The 20,272-nt window shown below is 53.4% G+C and overlaps 1 protein-coding gene across 1 annotated transcript in view; it reads right to left on the bottom strand.

The window, feature by feature from the left end:
• The window catches only part of CDH22 (cadherin 22), a 66,450-nt gene extending 48,095 nt beyond the window's left edge, over positions 1-18,355 (bottom strand). Inside the window, exons 1-2 of the mRNA XM_081832656.1 lie at positions 18,101-18,355; positions 9,827-10,121 (exon numbers count right to left, since the gene is read on the bottom strand). Of these exons, the coding sequence (XP_081688782.1) occupies positions 9,827-10,121; positions 18,101-18,355 (550 nt within the window). The remainder of the gene's footprint in view (positions 1-9,826; positions 10,122-18,100) is intronic.
• Positions 18,356-20,272: the final 1,917 nt, after the last annotated feature.

Here is a 20,272-nt window from a genome sequence, read left to right as displayed (position 1 = left end):
GACGATGGACTCTGAAAAACAGGCTGGGGGTTCTAGAGGGGAGGGGGGTGGGAGGATGGGTTGGCCTGGTGGTGGGTATTGAGGAGGGCACGTTCTGCATGGAGCACTGGGTGTTATGCACAAACAATGAATCATGGAACACTTCATCTAGAACTAATGATGTAATGTATGGGGATTAACATAAGAATAAAAAAAATAATTAAAAAAAAATAAATAATAAATAATGATGAAACCCATTATTACATATCATTATTCGATGATCATGTTAGATTATGTTTACTGAATAACTACTTTGTGCTAGATCCTATGAGAAGCCCTTTATGTATGTTATCTTATGGAATTTATAAAATAAGCTTGAAGTAAGCTCTCTTGAGATTTCCACTTTACAGATGAAAAAATGAGGCTGAGTGAAGTTAAGTAATGAAGCCCGTTGTGCCTCAGTTTCCTCATTTGTGAAATGAGGGTAATATTACTGCCAAGCTCTCAGGATCACTGTGAGAACTCAAATAGTTTGAGTTCAGAACCGAGAACAGTACCTGGCCAAGTTCACCTGGCAAGGAAATAGGAGAGGCAGGATTCAAACCCAGGTCGATCTGAGGTCAAAACCCACATGTGCCTGGGCTTACAAAGTAGGAGGAGGGGGTCAATAGGAGTAGAAGGAGACAGGCCAGTAAGAGAGGGAGGAGTCAGAGAAAGGAGGGGAATGGCAAGGAACTGCATTCAGGATTCTCCCCGCCACAACTGGTTCAAGCTCAGACTTCCAGAAGCACGGTTGGGACTGGCTAGGATGAGCTGGTCGCTGTCCATGGTGCTGCCAGCCAGCTCTTCAGCTACGTGGGGTTAAGGGCCTCTATCCAGGCCGGCATAGGAAGCGTTGCCCAAATGATTCTTGGGTAAACAGGATCTCAGAGCAGGGTTCCACGTGGAATGTTAGATGTGGAAAAGCTGGTCCTCGGAGAGCACAGAAACCAGTGTTTCTTACCCTGGCTGCACATTAGAATCTCTTAGGAGCTTTAAAATAAAACTGATGCTGAGCCCCACCCCAGACCAATTCAGTAGGACTCTCCTGGGGTGCAGCACAGGCAAGGGCATTTTTAAAAGCTCCCACAGTGATTCTAAAGTGCATCCCAGGCTAATAACTGACCAAACCCCTGATTGAACTGATGAGGAAACTGAGTCATTGAGCCTCTGCTCAGTGACTTTCCCCAGGTTCTGTCATTAGTAAGTGGTAGGGAAAGATTGCAGCCCAGGTGTGGGGAGCCAGTATGTCCCCCTCCTGGACTCACTGTGCCGGTACTGAGGCCGACAACAGGAAGGAAGAAGCAAGGACAACACATGCCACCAAGTCAGCAGTGCTCCTCCCAGGCAAAATCAGTATGAGATGTCAGACTCTCCTGCCAGGAGATGAGACTGGGTGGGCTTTGGCATCAGAGAGTCTTGGGTTCAGATCCCACTGCTTTTTCACTCTGTGCCCTTGGTCAAGTCTTTGTCCCTGTTTGACCTTTTTCCTCACCTTTAGTCTAGAGGGGGCCCCTCTGCTTCCCAGGGATGCTCCAAGGACTAGAAATGATGGATTTACATGGCTGGTAAAGTTGGGCATGTAGCAGTGCTCAGGAGTTTATTCCTCTCTTATCTCTCTGCCTGGTCAGAAGGTCTCTGGGGCTGTGCCCTTGGCCTGGAGTAGGAAATGCCTGGGCACCCGTATCAGTAGGGAGGGGTCATGCCCACACCTCATCTCTGGTTTATCTGGGTGGCTCTGACATGGTTTGTCATGGGGCCAGAATTGGAACCCATGGCCTGGCTCCCAAGCCAGAATTCTTTCCTTTCTTGTCTCTTGTCTTTGCTATCTGAGAGGTCCAACTGCTGCCCAGACCTGGGCTCCAGAGCCCCTAGGATGAGCCCTCATTGGCTCAGGGAGGAAGTGGTGCTGTGGGGAGGGGAGCTCCAGGACTGAAGTCATCCCAGCCCTCTCCTGGGCTCTGTGGCTGTGGGAAAACTGACCTGACTGGGTCTCAGTGCCCCTTCTGTAAAATGGAGATAAGACTTCATCCTCCTGGCCTCCCTGGATGAGGGAGGCCCTTTAATGAGATGAAAGAGATGAAGCACTTTGGAAAAGAACAGAGTCTTCAAATGAGGTGACCAAGTGTCATTATTATGAAGATGTTTGTAATTATTACCATCGTGCCTCTTCCCTACCTCCCTTTGCTGCCCTGCTGGGCCTGGGGAAACCCTCAGCTCACATTTAGCTTCTCAAACATTTATAAAAAATGAGTCCCACCCCCTGCTGCTGCCAGAACTGCGTGGAATGCTTTCTATTAAAAATTAAAAACCACTTGTCGAGTCCCCGGGAACGTTCAGATTACATGGGAAACCAACCCCTTCTCAAACTCTCCCTCCCAACTCCCTCTTTGATCATCGCTTATAATGCTGGCTCACTGGGCTGGCCTCCACAGCTTCCGGTTGCCCAGCCAGGGCAGCCTAATGATATGCAGGAGATGCAGGAACATGGCTGCGGGGGGGAGGGGAGGTCAGAAGGGAGGGGTAGGAGGCAGGCCCAGAGACAAGTGACAGAGAAGGTGGCACTAAGAGACGGGGCTAGAAAGTGGGTCAGAGAAAGAGAGACAAGGGACAGAGGGACAGAGATTCAGAGAGATGGGCAGGGAGAAAGTGGGAAAACAGATACCCAGATACATGGGAAGAAATTAGGACAGAGACAGAAAGATGAGCATCAGAGAGGCAGAGATACATAGAGACAGGGAGAAAGTGGAACACAGAATGTGACAGAAAGAGGTAGAAATGCAGAGATAAAGTCAGAAAGTAGACTTATATAGAAACAGAGACAGGCAGAGATACATATTAAGCAAGAGGAGAGTGGGAGAGAGTGGGAGGGGGGACAAAGAGAAGAAGCAATTTTGGCTCAATGGGATAAGTGTGCCCTACGTTGCAAACACGCTTCTCCAGTCTCCAGTGACCTCTGGGACGCTGTCCCCTCACTTTCTCCTCATAGATCCCAGCCATGGACTCACCCATGAATGTGTGTGGGATCTAATCTGTCCCCCTGAGAGGACTCTCCTACCACCCCAATTTGAGACCCTTATGCTCTTCTGTCCTTTCCACATTTAAATGGGACCCTCTAGTAAGTAGTCTGGTCACCTTGTTTGGGATAGCAACATTGTAAGTATCTGCAATAGCATCCCTCTGCCTGTTGCAGAAAGCAAACATTTTTTGCTTATAATTCGGTTCCATTCAGTCACCCTACATCTACGGAGCACCCACTGTGTGCTAGACCCTTGCGGGCAGGATGGTGGCTCTGTCACCTTTTTACCCACTGCTATGTAGGCATAGGGCCTGGCTTAGAGAAGGTGCTTGTGTTTGTTGAATAATTTGTTGATGGAAACGACAAAGAAAGGCATGGATCCAGTCTTCGCTGTCCAGATTCCCTGGGCCACGGGGATGACTCCTGAGGGCCAGGGCCTCTGCTCTTCCTTGCCACCTCTCCCCACCAGAAATCTCCTGTCCTGTTCCCCCCCAATCCTGGGTGGTGAGAGCCAGTGCCGTTGCTAGGCAAGGAGATATTGCACATATAGATCTTCCTGGACTTTAATTAAAAACATCTTTAGAAGTTGTCTCTGCAGAGGCCAGCAATTGATTCCTGGCTTGGGCCTGAGGGCTGCTGAGGTACACTCTCTCTGGCTGCAGACAGGACAATCAGAGGCTCCCAGCTGGTTGCTGCCTTCCCCAAATGAGACCCTTGGGGAATGCACTGCCTCCTGCCTTCCTCCTTTCCTCCCTGCCCCGTCCCCCACCAAGCACTGGATTCAGCAATCAGATAGCGTGCTCTTCCAATTTTACCTCCTTCTGTTCATGAGCCTCAGTTTCTCCCGCTATGAAATGGGCATGTTAACACTTGACCCGAGAGCTCCAGGGGATGAAGTGAGATCAGGGATGTGAAAGTGCTTTGCAAGCTGCAAAGTCCCTGTGCATGGCTGTTGCCCACACAAGCCGAGGTGAGTGGCTTGGGTTCTGCTTCCGGGTTCTGGGTCAAGCTCTGGAAACTCAGGCAAGTTACTTAACTCTCTCTGCATTTACTTTCTCGTTGGTTAAATGAGGACAGTAATGCCTGCCCTGCTTATTCCCCAGGATTGTTGAGAATAAAGGGAAATAGCTCTGTGAAAGCAGTGTTGGCTGATGGCTATTATTTAGTAAGTATCCCAAGAAGTGCGGACTATACTACAAACAACCCTTTTCCGTCTACTAAAGATGCTGCTCACAGAGAAACTGGAATACATGGGAGACCCACGCCGGCAGAGCCCCTGCCCATTTCCACAGCCTGTTGAGCCCCAATCCCATGGTCCAACAATACCAATCCTATGCCAAATGAACCACCCCATTCTCTTGCCTTGCTCGCAGCAAACATCACTAATCGATTGCATCATTTTCTCCTGAGCTTGAATGGGGGTCCTCAGACTCCTTCTCAACACAACCCTACGGTCACTACCAATTGACCAGAGTTGGCCCTAGAGGTGAAACTGATCTGCCACCACTTTGAGGTCAGGGGAGGGTCTTGCTCATCTTTGCAACCCCCACATACCTAGCAAAGTGCCATGTACACAGTAGGCACTAATACACGTTTATTGAATTGAAAGCAACTGCTCATTTTTCTATCCCCTTGGGGCTATATATAAAGTAGGTGCTAATAAATGTTTGCTAAGTTAGGTGACTCATCTTTGCAACCCCTACAGAGCCAAGTACACTGGAGGCCTTGTACATAATGGGTGCTAATAAATATTTGTGGATTTAATTCAATTACTTATCTTTACATCCCCTGCAGTGCCCGGAATAAAGTAGTGGCTAATAGATGTGTGTTGGATTGAACTTCTCATTTCTGTAACCTCAACAGGGCCAAGCATATCGTCTTATACATAGTTGGCATTAATAAGTAGGTAGAGTTGAACTGGGCATGAAAGCCCTGTGAAATCTTGCTGTCCACTGGTCAGGTTGTGATACTGGTCGGAAGGGGTCTGGTGCCCCCAACATTAAGAGATTTTCTAGTCTAACTCTTTTGTCTCAAAACTCACTCTCTTGTTGGTTTCATCTAGCCTTCAGCTTTAAGTTCCTTCTCTCTGCTGATGACTTTCAAAATTGTATCTCTGACCCTGTTCGTGCTCCTGACCTCCAGACACAGAAACCCAACTCTCCCCTTGACTACTCCACTTGGATTTCTAGTAGACATCTCAATCTTGACATGCCCAAGAGTCTTAATTTTGCACTGTAATCTTGCTCTTCCTGGAGCATTCCCCATCTCGGCAGCTCCATCCATCCAGTTGCTCAGGCCACACATGTCGACATCATCCTTGCCTTGTCTCTCTCTCACTCCCCATATCCAGTCCCTCACAAGCCCAGTTGGCTCTACCCTCAACATACATCCAGAATCCCATACCTTCTCACCTCCTACGCTGGTCAGAGTCAGCATTACCTTTGCCGGCATGATTGCAGCTGCCTCCTCACTGATCTCCCTACTTCCAACCTTGTCGCTTAGAGTCCATTTTCAACTCGGTGGCCAACAAGTCAGCCTTTAAAAGTATAAGTTGGATCACATCACTCATTGATTCTGTATCTCACTCAGAGTACAACAGAAATCCTTTCAATGGTTACCATGCCCTACATGATCCAGTTTCCAGTATCTCTTTCGATCTCATTGGACACTCCCCACCTCGCTTACTCCTCTCTTCACCCACACTGACCCCTTGCTATTTCTCAAATCTGACAAACACACTATGCCTCAGAACCTTTGCACTTGCTGTTCCCTCTGCCTGTACATCCTTCCTCCAGCTTAGTGATTCTCCAAGTGTGGTCCCTGAGCCAACAACAGCAGCATCACCATGAAATTTATTAAAAATGCAAACATTTCTAATAGCCAGACCTGCTGAATCAGAAACCCTGGGGGGAAAGGGCATCAATCTGTATTTTAGCAAGCCCTCCAAGTAATGTGGATGCACAATCAAGTATGAGAACCACTGTTTCACAGAGCTCCTTGGTTCCTTCAGATCTTTGTTCAAATGTCCTCTTTTGTAAACAAAGGCCCTCCCTGACACCTCTATCTAAAATAGCACTCCCCCAATATAATGCCAATTTCCCTTGGTTTCGCAGCACTTACACCACAGGGCCTATAACATATTGGCTTGTTTATTTCTTTCCTGTCTTCTCCCTGCTCTGCACGTAGGCTTCCTAAGAATCCCCAGTGCCTGGAACAGTGCCTGACACAGAGTAGACACTCAGTAAATATCTGTTGCATGAATGAACCCCTTCAATGCTTTGGAGGGAACTTGATGCCCAGAGAGAGGCAGGGACTCGCCCAAGGTTGTGTAGGGAGCCAGGCCTCCTGACTGTCCGCTGCAGGACCTGCTTCACTGCATTAGGCTCAGCTTGGTTGGCGTGCCCCTCCTCAGAAGCGTGGCTCATCGGAGGCCCCCGGGGCACTTCCCTTCCTTTTTAAGCTGTGAGTGGTTTAATTTGCGAGCACTGCTGCCTTTCATGTCCCAAGCTGTGTCCCTGCTCCCTCTGATCTCCGAAGCTGCCCAGACCCCAGTGCCGCCTGTCGGCCCCGCCCTCCTCAGCCCAGATCAGGAGGCTCAGTCATTGTGACTGATTTTCAAAGCTGCCTGGAGTCTCCGCAAGCACCCTGGTGTCAGATTTGCTTCCTCTTCAAAAGGTTGCTTAAATGAAATAAACTAATTTAATTTCTGCTTCCTCCCTCCCCCTTCCTGGGTTCCTTGGCTTGTCCAAGTTGAATCCAATGCCTGACTCTTTCCTGAGCTGAATGTCAGAGTCAGTGGGCTGGGAGAGGGAGGTGAGGCAGGGCAGGAGCTCCTCAGGCTGACTGATACTCATGAACCTGGGGGCTGGCTCTGCCTCCTACAATCTGGGTGACCTTGAGTGTGTCCTTGCCCTTCTCTTGGCCTCAGTTCCCCCAAGTGTGACGCAAGGACTCTTGCCACTCCAACAGTCTAGGAGCCAAGCCTTGACTTGCTCAGTCACTGACTTGCTATGTGACGGTGGGCACATTTTCTCCCCTCTGAGCCTCAGTGTTCCCATCTGTTCAATGGGGATGCCACCATCAATCCCGCCACTTCTCAGAGTTGAAGTGGGAGTGAAGTGATGGACGAGCACCTGGCGGGTACCTCCCTCTGGAGTCCCCTGTCCCCACCTGTTCTCCAAACTGTAGTAGAGGGAGCTTTCTAAAATGCACCTCAGGACCTTTGCACTTGGTTGTCTCCCTTGCTTAAGCCTTTCCCAGATTCCATGCTTCCCTCAAGTCCTTCAAGTATGGCTCTTGCTTCCTTCTCCAGCCTCACCTCGTGTCACCTTTCTGGCCTTTTCCATGTGGAAAAGATCCATTTGGGATGAAGAGACACAGGGCCAGGGTTTGAATCAGTGAGTAGGGGCTGATGGATGGGGGGACGTCAGGGGCTTGAGCTGCCCCTAACTTGCTGTGTGACCTTGGACACATCACCGCCTCTCTGAGCCTCAGTTTCCCCCATTTGCAAAACTGATTTCTAAGTAATCACTAGGCTCTGAAAGTCTGTGGGTCTTTGCTACTGACAACTTCCGATGATCTCTCCACTGTACCTGTATATTGAAGTGCCTTTTGCAAGATCTCTACTTGGCTGTCTAATAAGTATTTCCAACTTAGCACGACTGAAACCAAACTCCTGATTTCCCTCCATCCCCAGATCTGCTGTTCCTCCCGTCTCAGCAAATGGAAATCCTATCTATTTAATTGCCCAGGTCAACACTTCAGTAGCCATCCCTGAATTGTCTTTCTCTCACACCCCACATCCCATCCATTAGCAAATGCTTTCAGCTCTACTTTTAAAATATGTCCCAAAGTCGACCTCTTCTCACTACCCTTACTGGCCCCACCTTGTTCCAAGCCACCATCATTTCCCACCTAGGTAATTACAATATACTCCTCTGCTTCTGTCCTTGCCCCATACCCCAACCCCGCCACCATCTGATCTTCACAGAACAGCATGGGATCCTGTTAAAACTAAGTCGGACCATGTCACTCTTCTGAACAAGCCTCTTCGCTGACTGCCCAGCTTGCTCAGCGTAAAAAGCAAAGCTCTGACTATGCTCCCCAGGGCTGCACAATCTGATTGCCTCTCCACTTCTCCTTGTAGCCTTTGCAGGTACTGTTCTCTCTGCCTGGCATGCTCTTCCCCCAGGGCCCACCCTTCACTTTCTTCAGGTCTCCACTTCAATGTCACCTCCTCAGAGAAGCCTTCCCAGCCCAACGATCTGCTCATTTACTCGCTTACTGCCTGTCTTCCTCAGCCAGAAGGTACCCTTCTGGGGAGGGAGGCTTGTCTGTCTCTTTAATGCCACGTTCTCAGTGCCCAGCACATAGTAGGTCTTCCTATACATTTGTCAAATGAGTAAACGGATACACTCAAATAGACACATAGCATGTCATATGCATGCACAGGCCTTAAAGTGCCGTTTGACTAGCCATGTACATGCACACACGCATGTGTGAACGCATGTGTGCACCAGGCAGACGTGTGCACCTCTGCGTGTGTGTGCACCAGCCTGCACCCACATCCCTGCCCTCACTGTTCCCTGTCCTCCCACCGTCCTTCTGTGCCCATCCGTATCTCTGGTCCACTTCCTCCTCTCCATCGCTGGCTGCCGGCTCTCTACCCACCAATCTGCCAGATTTAGCCCAATCTGGGGACGCGGGGGTTGACTGCACCCTCTCCCACGAGCTCAGACACCCCCTGTCTCTGACATGCACTAGTCGGACTGGAAGGCCCAGAGAGGGGCAGCCCTGAGCCCTTGACCGGGTGCCTGGGCCAACCCTGTGTGGAAGAAGATGGCTGTGCCCCTTGGCCATGACTCCGGCTTCTCCCAGGAGCCCCGGGGAAAAGTGGGCCCCACCGTGGGAGCGGGCATATTCATCCAACCTTCCGCTTCAGTGTCCCGCTGCTATGTGGGGGTGAGCTTTGGAGTATGGCCTCGCCTGAGGTCTTCTCGCACGTGGAGGTTCTGGTGTGTGGGCTCCCAGTTTACCTGTATCATGGCGCGTCCCCAGCGCCCCTGCACACTAGTGGTCGTACCCGGCTACGTGCAGCTGACCTGCGTCTGCGGCTCAGGCGTCTCTGTGAACCTGTTCCCAGGGGGCTGGGCCTTGGGGTATTGGGGTCTCCCCTGGGCAGGGAACGAAGCTGTCTGGATGCTGTGGCCTCTGTGACTGCTCATCCCTGTTGTGGCTACACTCTGGGGAAGCCTGGCCCCGGGCGGGTCACGTGTGTTGGTGGCTTTGGCCTGTGGCTTTGTAGGTGACCGTGTCTGTGCGTAAGCTCCATCCGCGTGTGGGGCTGCTTCCCGAGGGGCGCTTTATGAGGCTCTGTCGGGTGCGAGGCCGTGTCTGGGTGTGTGCTTGGGCCTCGTTCCAGCTGTGTGCCACTCCGGTTCTTCCCGGCTGTAGGCATGCCCGTGTTCAGTTGTGCCCGCGCCTGTAAGTGGGGCTGGGCCTGTGGGGGTGCCCATGCCCAAGGGTGTTGCTATGGCCACCCGGAGGTCCATGTCCACGTGGGGACGGTGTCCATGTATGTGTCTGAGGTCACGTGTGCAGCTGTGACCGTGTCATCACTATGCCTGAGCCCGTGTGGGCACCTGGGCTCATGCCTCTACCCCCTGCCTGGGGCAGCAGCTCCTGTCCCTCTCGCGTCTCCCCAGATTATCAGCCAGTCCCCGCCGCAGGCTCTCCCTCAGAACCCGGCGGCTCCCCTCACCCTAGCCCCTGGCTCAGCCTGCCGCCCACCTGTGGGTGAGAGTTCGGCCACACTTCCAATGTAGGGGCCGTGCAGGAAGCGGGGCTCGCTGTCGTTGATGTCCTGCACCTTGATGATGAACTCCGATTCGGGCTCTAGCAGGCGGTTGGTGGCACGATCCCGAGCCTGAGCCCGCAGTGTGTAGAAAGTTTTCTGCTCCCGGTCCAGGCGCTCCATGGCATGGATGTCTCCCGTCAGCTCATCGATCAGGAAGATGGTCCCAGCGCCCTCACCTGAGATGGTGTACTTGATGGCCCCGTCACCCTCGTCGGAGTCCGAGTGGATCTGGGGAGGCAGGGAGGAAAGTCAGTGGGTCCGGGGCGGGGCCTCGGAGTTTGCCTTTCTATCAAGCTTCCAAATGGCTGTCTCTGACCCCACTCTGAGTTATGGGTCCAACCCCAGCCCCCAGACTTTGAGCTTGGTGGGGACGGGGAGTGAAGGGAGCGGGGAGGAAAGGCACATTGAAGGAGCACCTGCTCCACGCCAGGCGCCGTGCTAAGCCATTCATGGACTTACCTAAAGTTTAAAGTCTATAGAAGGTGGGACATGCGACATCTACCAGCCAGCCCAGCAGGGGCCCTGCCACAGAGTCCTACTGCAGCAGGACCCTGGCCAGGCCAGGCAGGACCCTCTGGCTGCTGGGTCGCGGAGAGAGGTCGGGGGAGCTTAGGGAACTGGGGTGAGGGAGAGGAGAAAGACCATTCACCGCAGTGGGGGGGAGCTTTTTCACTATCTTAACAACTGGCACAATGACACTGGTATGTACTAGCTGAAAATCAGCCCTGCCTGAGACATAATAAGTGTCCAATAAATGGTAGCTATCGTTATTATTATGTTATTTACTAAATGTTAGCTATATATAACTGGGATTTAATCCAGCCACCGACAGGCTCCAAATCCCCGGCTGTTTTCACTGAACCGAGATCTCTTAGGCAAGAAAGCAGTAGCAAGACTGTTCTCCCAAACAGAAACACCTAGGTCTCTGACATGCACTAGTCGGACTGGCTCTGATCCTCCGATGCCCAAATTTCTGAGGCGGCTCTAAGCAGAGGGAAAAGCGTCCAATGAAGCTGGTGATCTTGGGTGGGTCCCTGCTCCGCTCTAAGCTTCCGTAGAGATGGAGCGTGAGTGACAGAATCCCTAAGGCCCCTTTCAGGTCAGGATGCCACATACCCCAGCCCACTCCGCAGGACAACAGGCGCCAATGAAGTCGTCACGAAGGGGGATGAAAGCCCACCCACCCCTTGCCACGCAGGAGGAGCCTGGGTATAAATTCTGCTGGTGGAACTCTGTGTCTGAAAGGTGGATTATAGAAGTGCCATTTGGAAGATTGAATGGCCCATAAACATTTTCATATTTCATTAGCCGATTAATGGGCATCTCTCTCTTTTTGGTGAGTCTGCTGATTCTCAGCAGAAATTGCGGGGAGTAAATGGAGGCGTCTGGTGGAACCTTCCCGGGTCCCCGTCCTGATATAGATTGCCCCAATTAATGCCCGTTCTGGGCTCCACTGAAAAGCCTTCTTCCTGTCCAGTTACTGTTAATAGATTTCTCATAAGTGGCTGGATTGTAAAAACCTCATAACTCAGTTTAATGCCCCTAATAAAATTATCTCAGGACGTCAGCCCTGAATCATTGGCAATGCTGGGGATGAGGAGACCTGTCTCTCCTGTTTGCTGTTTATGCTTCCCCTCCACCTTGGCCCAGGGGACGTGGGGATAGGAGAGGGTGAACTTGCTCCCTCTTCCAGTGCCTCCACCCACTTTCCAATCAGACCCGGCGTCTGCTTACACAGTCAGCAAACACCGCCAAGCCATGGGTGGGATAGACACCACGTGGGGGGACGCTTAACAGCGATAATCTTATCAGTTTTCATCTCTGCCCTATGAAACATGATTCTTCCCATTTCTCAGATGAGAAAACGGAAATGCAGAGAGGGGAAGTCACCTGCTGTGTCACACAGCCTAGTTCAGGAAGCCAATCTCCTGATTCCATCACACTAATGTTGTGATCATGGGCTTGTTCATTTTTTTCTGTTTTCCCACCTGAGAAATCAGATCAAGCCCTCCCTGGCACAGGTGTGGTGAGGATTCAATGAGAGCATGTTTGTGATGGCCTGAACCCTCGGTAGGCCATTGTTGCCTTCCCTTTCTGCTCCCTGGGTCTCTATCACGTCCCTGCAGACCTTACTCACATCCCGGACAGGGATCACTCATGAGTGAGGAGCGGGGAGGAGGGAGTGGAAGACAGCGGTGATGTCACCAATGTTCTTCTTCCGTGACGGATGACATAGTGCTCATGCGGTGGCCCAGTGGCCACTCTCTGGGGACTGCAGAGTCAGACAGAGCTGAACGCCAGGGCGGGGGTGTGGGGGCTGGGGTGGGGGTGGAGGTGGGGGCGGGAGCTAAGAGCTGCGAGCTGTGGGGCTGGGCTGGGCGGGGGCCGTCTGCCCTGCCCGCGTGGGTCCTGGCTCTGGAATGAAGAGGGTGTGCCTGTGTCTCCATCCCCAGAAGGACATTTCCCGAGACGCTCAGCTGTGAGTAGGGGCTGGAGGCCAGCGCCCTTGTTTATGGAGCGCCCACCACGTGCCAGGTGTGTTGCGGGCCTCTGCAGAAATCTAACTGAACGTCGGAGCGCACGTGGATGTATCCCCTTTTTCCAGGTGAGGACACTGAGCTAGGCCTACGTCTGTTTGACTCCAAAGTGCAGTTTGTCCCTCTGCAGCCTCTGCAGTCTGTCAGTCTGGCTGGGGGAGAGGCCTGGACACACCTTTTGCCTTGTGCCGGCCACAGTCCCGGGTGGCCTCTTCTACCTGGGCCTCTACTTCATCATTTGGAAAAGGACTGCAAATCACAAATCAGGAGAGACAATGGGCTTCGGGATCAGGAATAGCTGGGTGCCAGCTTAGGCTTTGCCACTGGCCTGTGGCATGGCCCTGAGCCAGAGGCTACCCTTCTCTGAGCCTCAGTCTTCTCATTTGTAAAGGATACGATATGGCTCCCACGCCTTCCAATGATTCATAAGATAATGTGTGGAAACTCCTGGCACGGAGTAAGTGCTCAGTGCAGATCAGTGCCCTCTCCTTTTCCCACCCTGGGCTCAGGAGGGACTGAGGGTCACCCACTTCATCCCCCATCTCCTGACACAAGACCATAGGCTGAAATCCTGACCCATTGGAGAGACAAGGGCATCATCTAGTACCTTCTTGTCTTTTAAACTGGGCTTGTCTCCTCCTTCAGGCAGTCCTCTTAGGTGCTCCCCCACCCCCATGTTGTTTGGTTGAAGAGCCTTCGTCCTGCCCCATGCACACTCCCTTCTGCTCCACGCTCCCCCATAACACCTCAGTGTTGCACATCTGTCTCCCCAGCTGTCCTGGGCCTCAGGGGTGTGTACTAACTTTGATTCATGCCTGTCTGAACTCCCCATGCCTGGCACACATAGGTGTCCTGAGTAGGCCTGCAGAGAAAATATGGGGGAAGCGAGAAAGAGTGTGTGTGTGTAAGAGTATATACACGTGCAAGTGTGAGATGTGAGCTCCTTGAGGACCAAGCATATGGCTGTTTGTTTCCTTCTACCCAGCACCCAGCACAAGGCATGGCACCAAACATATCAAATAAATGAAGAATGAAATATATAACAGTCACTAAAATACCCCACCTGCCTTCTGGGGTTTCTGGAGGATCCAGTCACTGTTAAATCCCAGGTACACATGAGCTAGACTAGAGAGAAGAGTCACTAGACACACTTCTAGACCCTTTACTGCAACCTCATTGATGTCCCATTAGGAATTTGCCAATCAGAGGTTATTCCCTCCCTGCTGCACAGGTTGGCAAGCTGAGGATCAGAGAGGGCCTGTGAGGTCACACACTAGCCATCAAGGGGTGATCCTGAAGCCTGATTCCACATCCTGGGTTCTATCCATTGCCATCAAGTGTGGACAGCCCCAGAGGAGATTACCCCTCCTCAGGTCCCAGCCCTGGATCAAAAACAACGTGAAAAACACAAGAGTGATGGTTTCTCATCCCGGGGGGAACTGAAAAATGGGATTTACGAGGCCATTAATTACTTCCTCCTAATTAAATCAAAATTAAATGCGAGCAGAGGTACGTTTTCCTTATTAAAGACAATTAAACGGACAGCGCAGCTATGCAAATAAAACGAGTCCCGGATTTAAATGGAAAGCAAATCAAATAAAAAGCCTCCCCCGGAATGAGGGGTCTGTTCACGCCTGTGCTTCTGGTAAACCAGGAGTTCATCAATTTTCTTTAAATATTAGCAACTTAATTAAATCTGCTCTCCTCCCCACTTTAATCCTGCTGTATATCTAAAATAGATCTCACCACCCACAGGAGTTGGTCATAAGTGCTGACCCCATAATTCTATCTTTTTAAAAAAAAAATTAAAAAATCCTACAAAATCCACATCCAGCTGACAGAAGCCTCAGGGGAAATTACAGTTCAGAAAAGGGATTAGTCAAAGTACCCAGACTGTATGGAAATCTGGGAGGTTGCTTTGCGGGTGGGAGTTGGGGGCAGGTGAGGGGAAGAGGCGGGCCAGGCTGTCCAGGGAGCAGGACCAGGGAGGGAGCCTCGGATGCTGAGGCTGAGGCGACAACCACGGGCCGCAGCGGTTCCTGCGGGTGCCGACAGGAGCCTGGCGGTGAGTGATGGAGAAGGAGCTTGTAAAATAGGTTACCGTTGGGCGCCCGGGGTTCACTCGGCGGATGGTGCTGTTGCTAAGCTACCTTTGGAATTCGACAAGGACGGATGCTCCAAGCGGCTCCCTGGGGCGGGGGACCGGGAAGCAGTGAATTCACTGAAACCGTGGAGAAGTCCTTTCTCCCCAAAGAGCCAGAGAGCGAGCGTGGTATGAGAGAGAGACAGAGAGACAGAGAGAGAGAGAGAGACAGTGTGTGTGTGTGTGTGTGTGTGTATGCATGTGTGCACATACAATCGCCTGCACAAAGGTGGGGCTCGGCTGGCAAGGGGACGGGTGGTTTTTAAAAGTCCAAGCTCATATTCCTCATATTGCTATTGAATATTGAGGGAGGTGTGGGCTAAATGACCACCTCCCTCTCTCCCATCCCCCACCACTTGGGGGTGAGAAACCAGGACATGTGTTGCTGAGAAGGCTTTCAGGGTTTGGGCAGGGGTTGGGAGTGTCTGTGTAGCTGGGATGCTCAAGCTGGTGGAAATACCAGGCGAGACCTATAATTATAAAAGCTAATACCCAGCACACACCAGGTGCCAGGCGCTTGCTCTTCTAGGCTCCTGACATATGCTAACTCGGTGATTCCTCACTGCAACCCTTTGAGGTGGGGGTAGTAACGGCCTCACTCAACAGATAAGGAACCTGAGGTTCAGAGAGGTTAAGTAATGTGCCCAAGATCAGAGAGATAATAAGGGGCAGAGCTGGGATTTGAGCCCCGGCAGCCTGGCTCCAGCTGGCCCCCTTGAACCACATACTATATACCACACCACAGGAAGTGTGCTCTGGGCAAATGCTTGCAAACAGATGGAAACTTCTCTTTCTTCCCCGCACAGAGGTGGGCTCTGGGAATAAGAGAGGGGGGTTCTGGGTGAAGATGATGGCGGGGGGGATAACATGGTCGTGGCAGCTGTGGGGATGTTAGGAGAGGTTGCCCCAAGGAGAAGAAATACCGGGTACAATGCTTGGCTCACGGTCAAGGGCAGTCACACTGCACTGGGCCCCAAGCTGGTGTCCAGAAATCTGGTCTCTAGGGTTGGTTCTGTCACCATGTTGCTGGGTGACCTTGGTCTGATGTTCTCTGCCTCCAGCCTCAGTTTCCTGGACTTACAATGAAGGGACTTTCTAAGGCCACAGACTGGTTCCTGGAGACAGGGGTGGGGCTCCCTGCATGCCGGTGAGATGCTAATGGCCAGCGGGATGCAGTGCAAGGTGCTGGATCAGCAGCGGGTTCTCTCAAGGCTTCAGGACTTGGGTGGCTGGGGAGGCCTCGGAGCCCCAGCTGCTGGGCAGACAACAGAGCTCAGGTACCTGACGGCACCAAGCTGACATTTAGGCAGATGTGCGAGTCCTTCCCTGCCTCTCTGGGGGTTTCCTGGACCCAAGTCCACCTCCCAAGCCCGGATGTCTCAGAGAGGTTGGGAGAATCAGGCTAGGACTGGCCTCCGACGCACACAGGTTCAAGTCCTGGCCAAGTTGCTTGCCCCCTCTAGGACTTTGCCCTCTCTCAGTCCCCAGTTTCCTCGCTACAAAAGGGAACGATGATTTCCACCTTGCCGTTTAAGGATTAAGTGCTTCATAGGAGAATAATGAGAAAACAACGATGAACAACCAACCAGGCTGCAGGCTGAACACCGTATCTGCTATTTACTTCCTTAATCCTTTCAGGAACCCCAGGAAGAGGGCTCTCTTAGCCCCCCATTACAGACGAAGAGACAGGTTCAGGGAGGTGACGTAACTTGTTCAAGGTAATACGGTTTGTGGGTTGGCAGACGCAGGACTGAAGTTCAGGTGCTTCTGGCCCTCAAGCCTGCATTCTTAGTCACCTCACCATCAGCTGCAGCCTAGCTGGAACTGGTCCCTCCTTCCCCATCCCCTCACCCCATTCTGCCAGCCCCACCATCTCACTGCCCTGCCTGGGAGTCAGGAACCCTAGGCTCTGCCACTAGTTTGCCGGGCGACCTTGAGCAAGGACATGGATAGAGGGGAAAGTAGCCAAGGACCAGGGATTACTTTGTCTAGACCAGAGAAAATCTAGGTTTCCTGCAAGACAAACCGGGAGATTTACAATCAAGGCCTTCCTCCCCTCCCTGATCCCTGAGCCTCTGACCTGAGCAGGTTGATCAGCCTCCCAATTCTCGGACCCATTAAGCACATGGGAAACTCCAGGGTTGGTCCCCTCCCCTGACTCTGCTGGCCAAAACTTCCCGGAAAGCTGACTGGCAGAAACCAGAGAACTGTGCCCTACCAGCACCCTCCGCCTCAATACTTTAACTGCTGACAAGCCTCTGACTAAGCCAGGCTCCCTCAGACCTCCAAGTCTTTGCACAGGCTATGTATGCCTTCTTTCTCATCAGCCCGACGAACTCCTACTCATACATCAAAACCCTGCTCAGGTGTGTTCTCCTCCCCAAGCCAGCCAACAGATACCATTTACGGAATGCCTACTCGCTGCTAGGTGCTGACCTGTGAAGCTTTTCATGTACCAGAGCATCTCTGATACTCTGGGGGGCCCCCAAATGGCAGAGGCTGGATCTTACTTGCCTCTGCCTCTCCAGCATCACACCCATGAGGGGCTAGGAATTGAATGGCTGCACAAAAGTCCTTCCCAGCTTCATATACCCCTAAGGCACAGATCTTTCTCAAACTGAGTAAATGCTGGCCACGTTAGCCAGCATTTACTCAGTTTGAGAAAGTAGCTTTCATTCATTCATTCAATATGAACAGTTTATGAAGAACGTGTGTACTAGGTGCTGGATATAACAGTGAGAAAACCAACAAGGTCTGATAGGAAATATATACATTAATTGCATAATCAAACAAATGCATGCATAATTAAGTGTTGTGAAGGAAAGCTGTGGGGACGTTGGAGGGCACGTGACAGGGACGAATGGCCATATTCAGGGGAATCTGTCTAAGCCTGCTGTGATCAAGCCGGCTTCTCTGGACATGTGGCATATGAGTGGAGACCTGAGTGTCAGTATAAAGTAAACAGCAGAAGGAGCAGGACTGACCTGTTCAGGGGAGGAAATAACCCAGGCGAAGGGAAGGGGCGGTGGCAGGAGAGGGCACTGTGAGGACCATCAGAAGAGCCCTGGGCCTGAAACTCAGAGGAATGTGGCAGGAGGTAAGGCTACAGGGGAGCCAGATCTTTGTAGGCAGCCCAGTGAAATTTGGACTTGACCCCAAGTGCATGGGAAGCTATTGAAGAATTTTAAGCAGAGTGGGGACAGTATGGGTGTGACACGATCAGATTTGCAAACTTGTTTCTACATTCTAGATGCATCCAGCTACAAGATGGCCTGGGTTTACCTACTAGCTCTCTCTGCTCTGAGATGCACAGGGGAGGGGGACTGGAGGAGGCCGTGGGGCAGGGGCGGCCTGCGGAGCGCGCCACCCTGCAGTCCGCCCGGGCCAGGCGCGGGCTGGGGAGGAGGCACCAGGGACTGGGACTTGGGGAGTGGGGGGGAGGGGGAGGGGACCGGGTCCTTAGCGTCTCCAGGTGGGTGTCTCCGGGGTCCTGGGCGCGGGGCAGCGGGTGCGGGGGCCCACTTTACCTTGCCCACGTACAGGGGCTCGGTGCCCGTGTACTCCTCCACCACGAAGAACTGGTTCCACACCCAGCCGCGCTTCACGCGGCCCGCGCCCGGCGCGCCGTCCTGCCGAGCCCCGGGTGCCGCCGGCGCGGGGGTGCCCTCCGCCCACAGACGTCCGGGCAGCGGCGACGGCGGCGGCAGCAGCAGCAGCAGCAGCAGCGCGGGCGACAGCGCGGCTCCCGCCCGGAGCCCCCGACCGTCGGGCCGCGGCCTCATGCTTGGCCTGCGCCGGGCCGGGGCCCAGGAGCCTGGACGGGAGGCACCGGGGCGGCGCCGCTCGGTGGCACGACGGAGCGGCGCCGCGTCACATGGTTGGCCTCAGCGCGGCCGCCGGGGCGCCGCCCCCCACCCCCCGCCCCCCCCCGACGGGGCACCCGGACAGGCCCGCGGCCCTGCGCGCCGCTCAGCGGCGGGGGCGCCCGGCTGCTGGGGGAGGGGGCGCGGCCGCACCCGGGGCATGGACGGCCCCCCGGGGGTCCCCGCCCGCGCCCCCCTCGCTGCCGCCGCGGCCGGATCACCAGGCGGCGCCTCGGTGGCCGGTATGCGCCATGGTCCCCGCTCAGAGGGGTGCTGGTTGGGGCCCGGCCGATCCCTGGAGGGCGGGGGGCCGTCCCGACCCGGGCCCGGAGCCTGCGGGAGAAACAAGAGAACGTAAGAGGAGGCGCCTTGTGGGGGCAGGGCAGGTTGAGTCGACCTCTCCTCGGCTTTTAGGTACCAATTAAACACCTGCTGTGACCCCTAGTGGTCCCTGCCTCCCCCGCCCTCCCCGTCTAGTAGTTCTGCGCCTTCTCCTCGCCTCTCCCCCCGCCGCCCCAGCCCTGGATCCTTTCTTTCTTTTCTTTTTAAAAATTGTATTTATTTATTTGAGAGCGAGAATGAGAAAGAGAGAGAGAGCATGGGGGGGGGAGGGTCAGAGGAAGAAGCAGACTCCCTGCTGAGCAGGGAGCCCAATGCAGGACTCAATCCCAGGACTCCAGGATCATGACCTGAGCCGAAGGCAGTTGCTTAACCAACTGAGCCACCCAGGCACCCCTGGATCCTTTCGTTCAACTCCCATCACACACCTGTCCTCTCCCAGCCTCCCCCGACTTTCTCCCAGCCCGTCGCCCAGCTCCTTCTGCGTGGTCCTTCACCAGCCCCCATGCCCACGGGAGCTGGGACCTTACCAGCTGCTTTCCCTTGCGCTGGCTGACAATCTGTCCAACCCAGCCCACCCCCTGGAAATCCCCCACCCCAGAGAGGGAGCAGGCCCTTCTAAAAGGGGTCTTCAAGGGCTCCCAGGACCCAGGCCTCCTGGGTGCACAGAGTCCAGCTCCCAGCCGGCCACCCACATTCCCGCCTTCTCAAAGCAGGTGAGAGGTCATTCCACCCAAAACAGGAGCCCAGGGAAGGCCCTCTGATCTCATGCTAGTCCCTGCACAGCCCCCTGCTGGGGTGGGGCACCTGAGTCCCAGGGGGCCTTGCTTGGAGGTGCCCTGAGTGACTTTGGGCAGGGCCACAACCCCTCTGAGCTTGCCATGGTGTCTCCACATTCCCCCAGAAAACCTTCCTTTTGCAGCTTCTGAGAGACACTTCTCCCCCATCCTGGACCAGCACTGCCGTCCCCAGATCAATCCATCTCTCCTTCCCTCACCTCCATCAGATCCTGCTTTCAGCAAGAAAGGATCTGAAGGACTAACTCCTACTCAAGCCATAATGACGAATAATGGCTTAATGTGGGTGTTTACAGGGGACAGCAATGCTGCTTTAATGGAGGAATTTCAGGCACTGACAGGAGTGAGTGGAGGTGAGGGGTTCAATCCCCACTCTTCTCCCCAAGCCCAGTTCAGCTCAGTTCAACAACTCAATTCCACTGAGCATCGGCTCGGCCAGGTTTGGGCTGGATGCTAGGACAGAGGTAAATAAGCTCCCAGTTTAGTGGGGTGAGCAACATAAATGCCAGGTGGCGTGTGAGTGGGGCTCTAAGAAGGACTCAAGGAAGGGAGTGGGCACCGGTGTCTGGAAGGAGAAGGTGGGTGGGAGGGAATCCGGGCTGTTTCTTGGAGGAGGGGGCTTCTGCATGGATGGGAAGAAAGGGATGAGCATTGTGGCAGAGGAGTGTGCAGGGAGCCTAGGGGGCCTTTGCCTGGTTGG

This window comes from Leptonychotes weddellii, chromosome 10 (genome assembly GCF_054177405.1).
Source record: "Leptonychotes weddellii isolate Sample4059 chromosome 10, ASM5417740v2, whole genome shotgun sequence".
NCBI lineage: Eukaryota > Metazoa > Chordata > Mammalia > Carnivora > Phocidae > Leptonychotes > Leptonychotes weddellii.
This window is presented reverse-complemented; position numbering and strand designations above follow the sequence as displayed.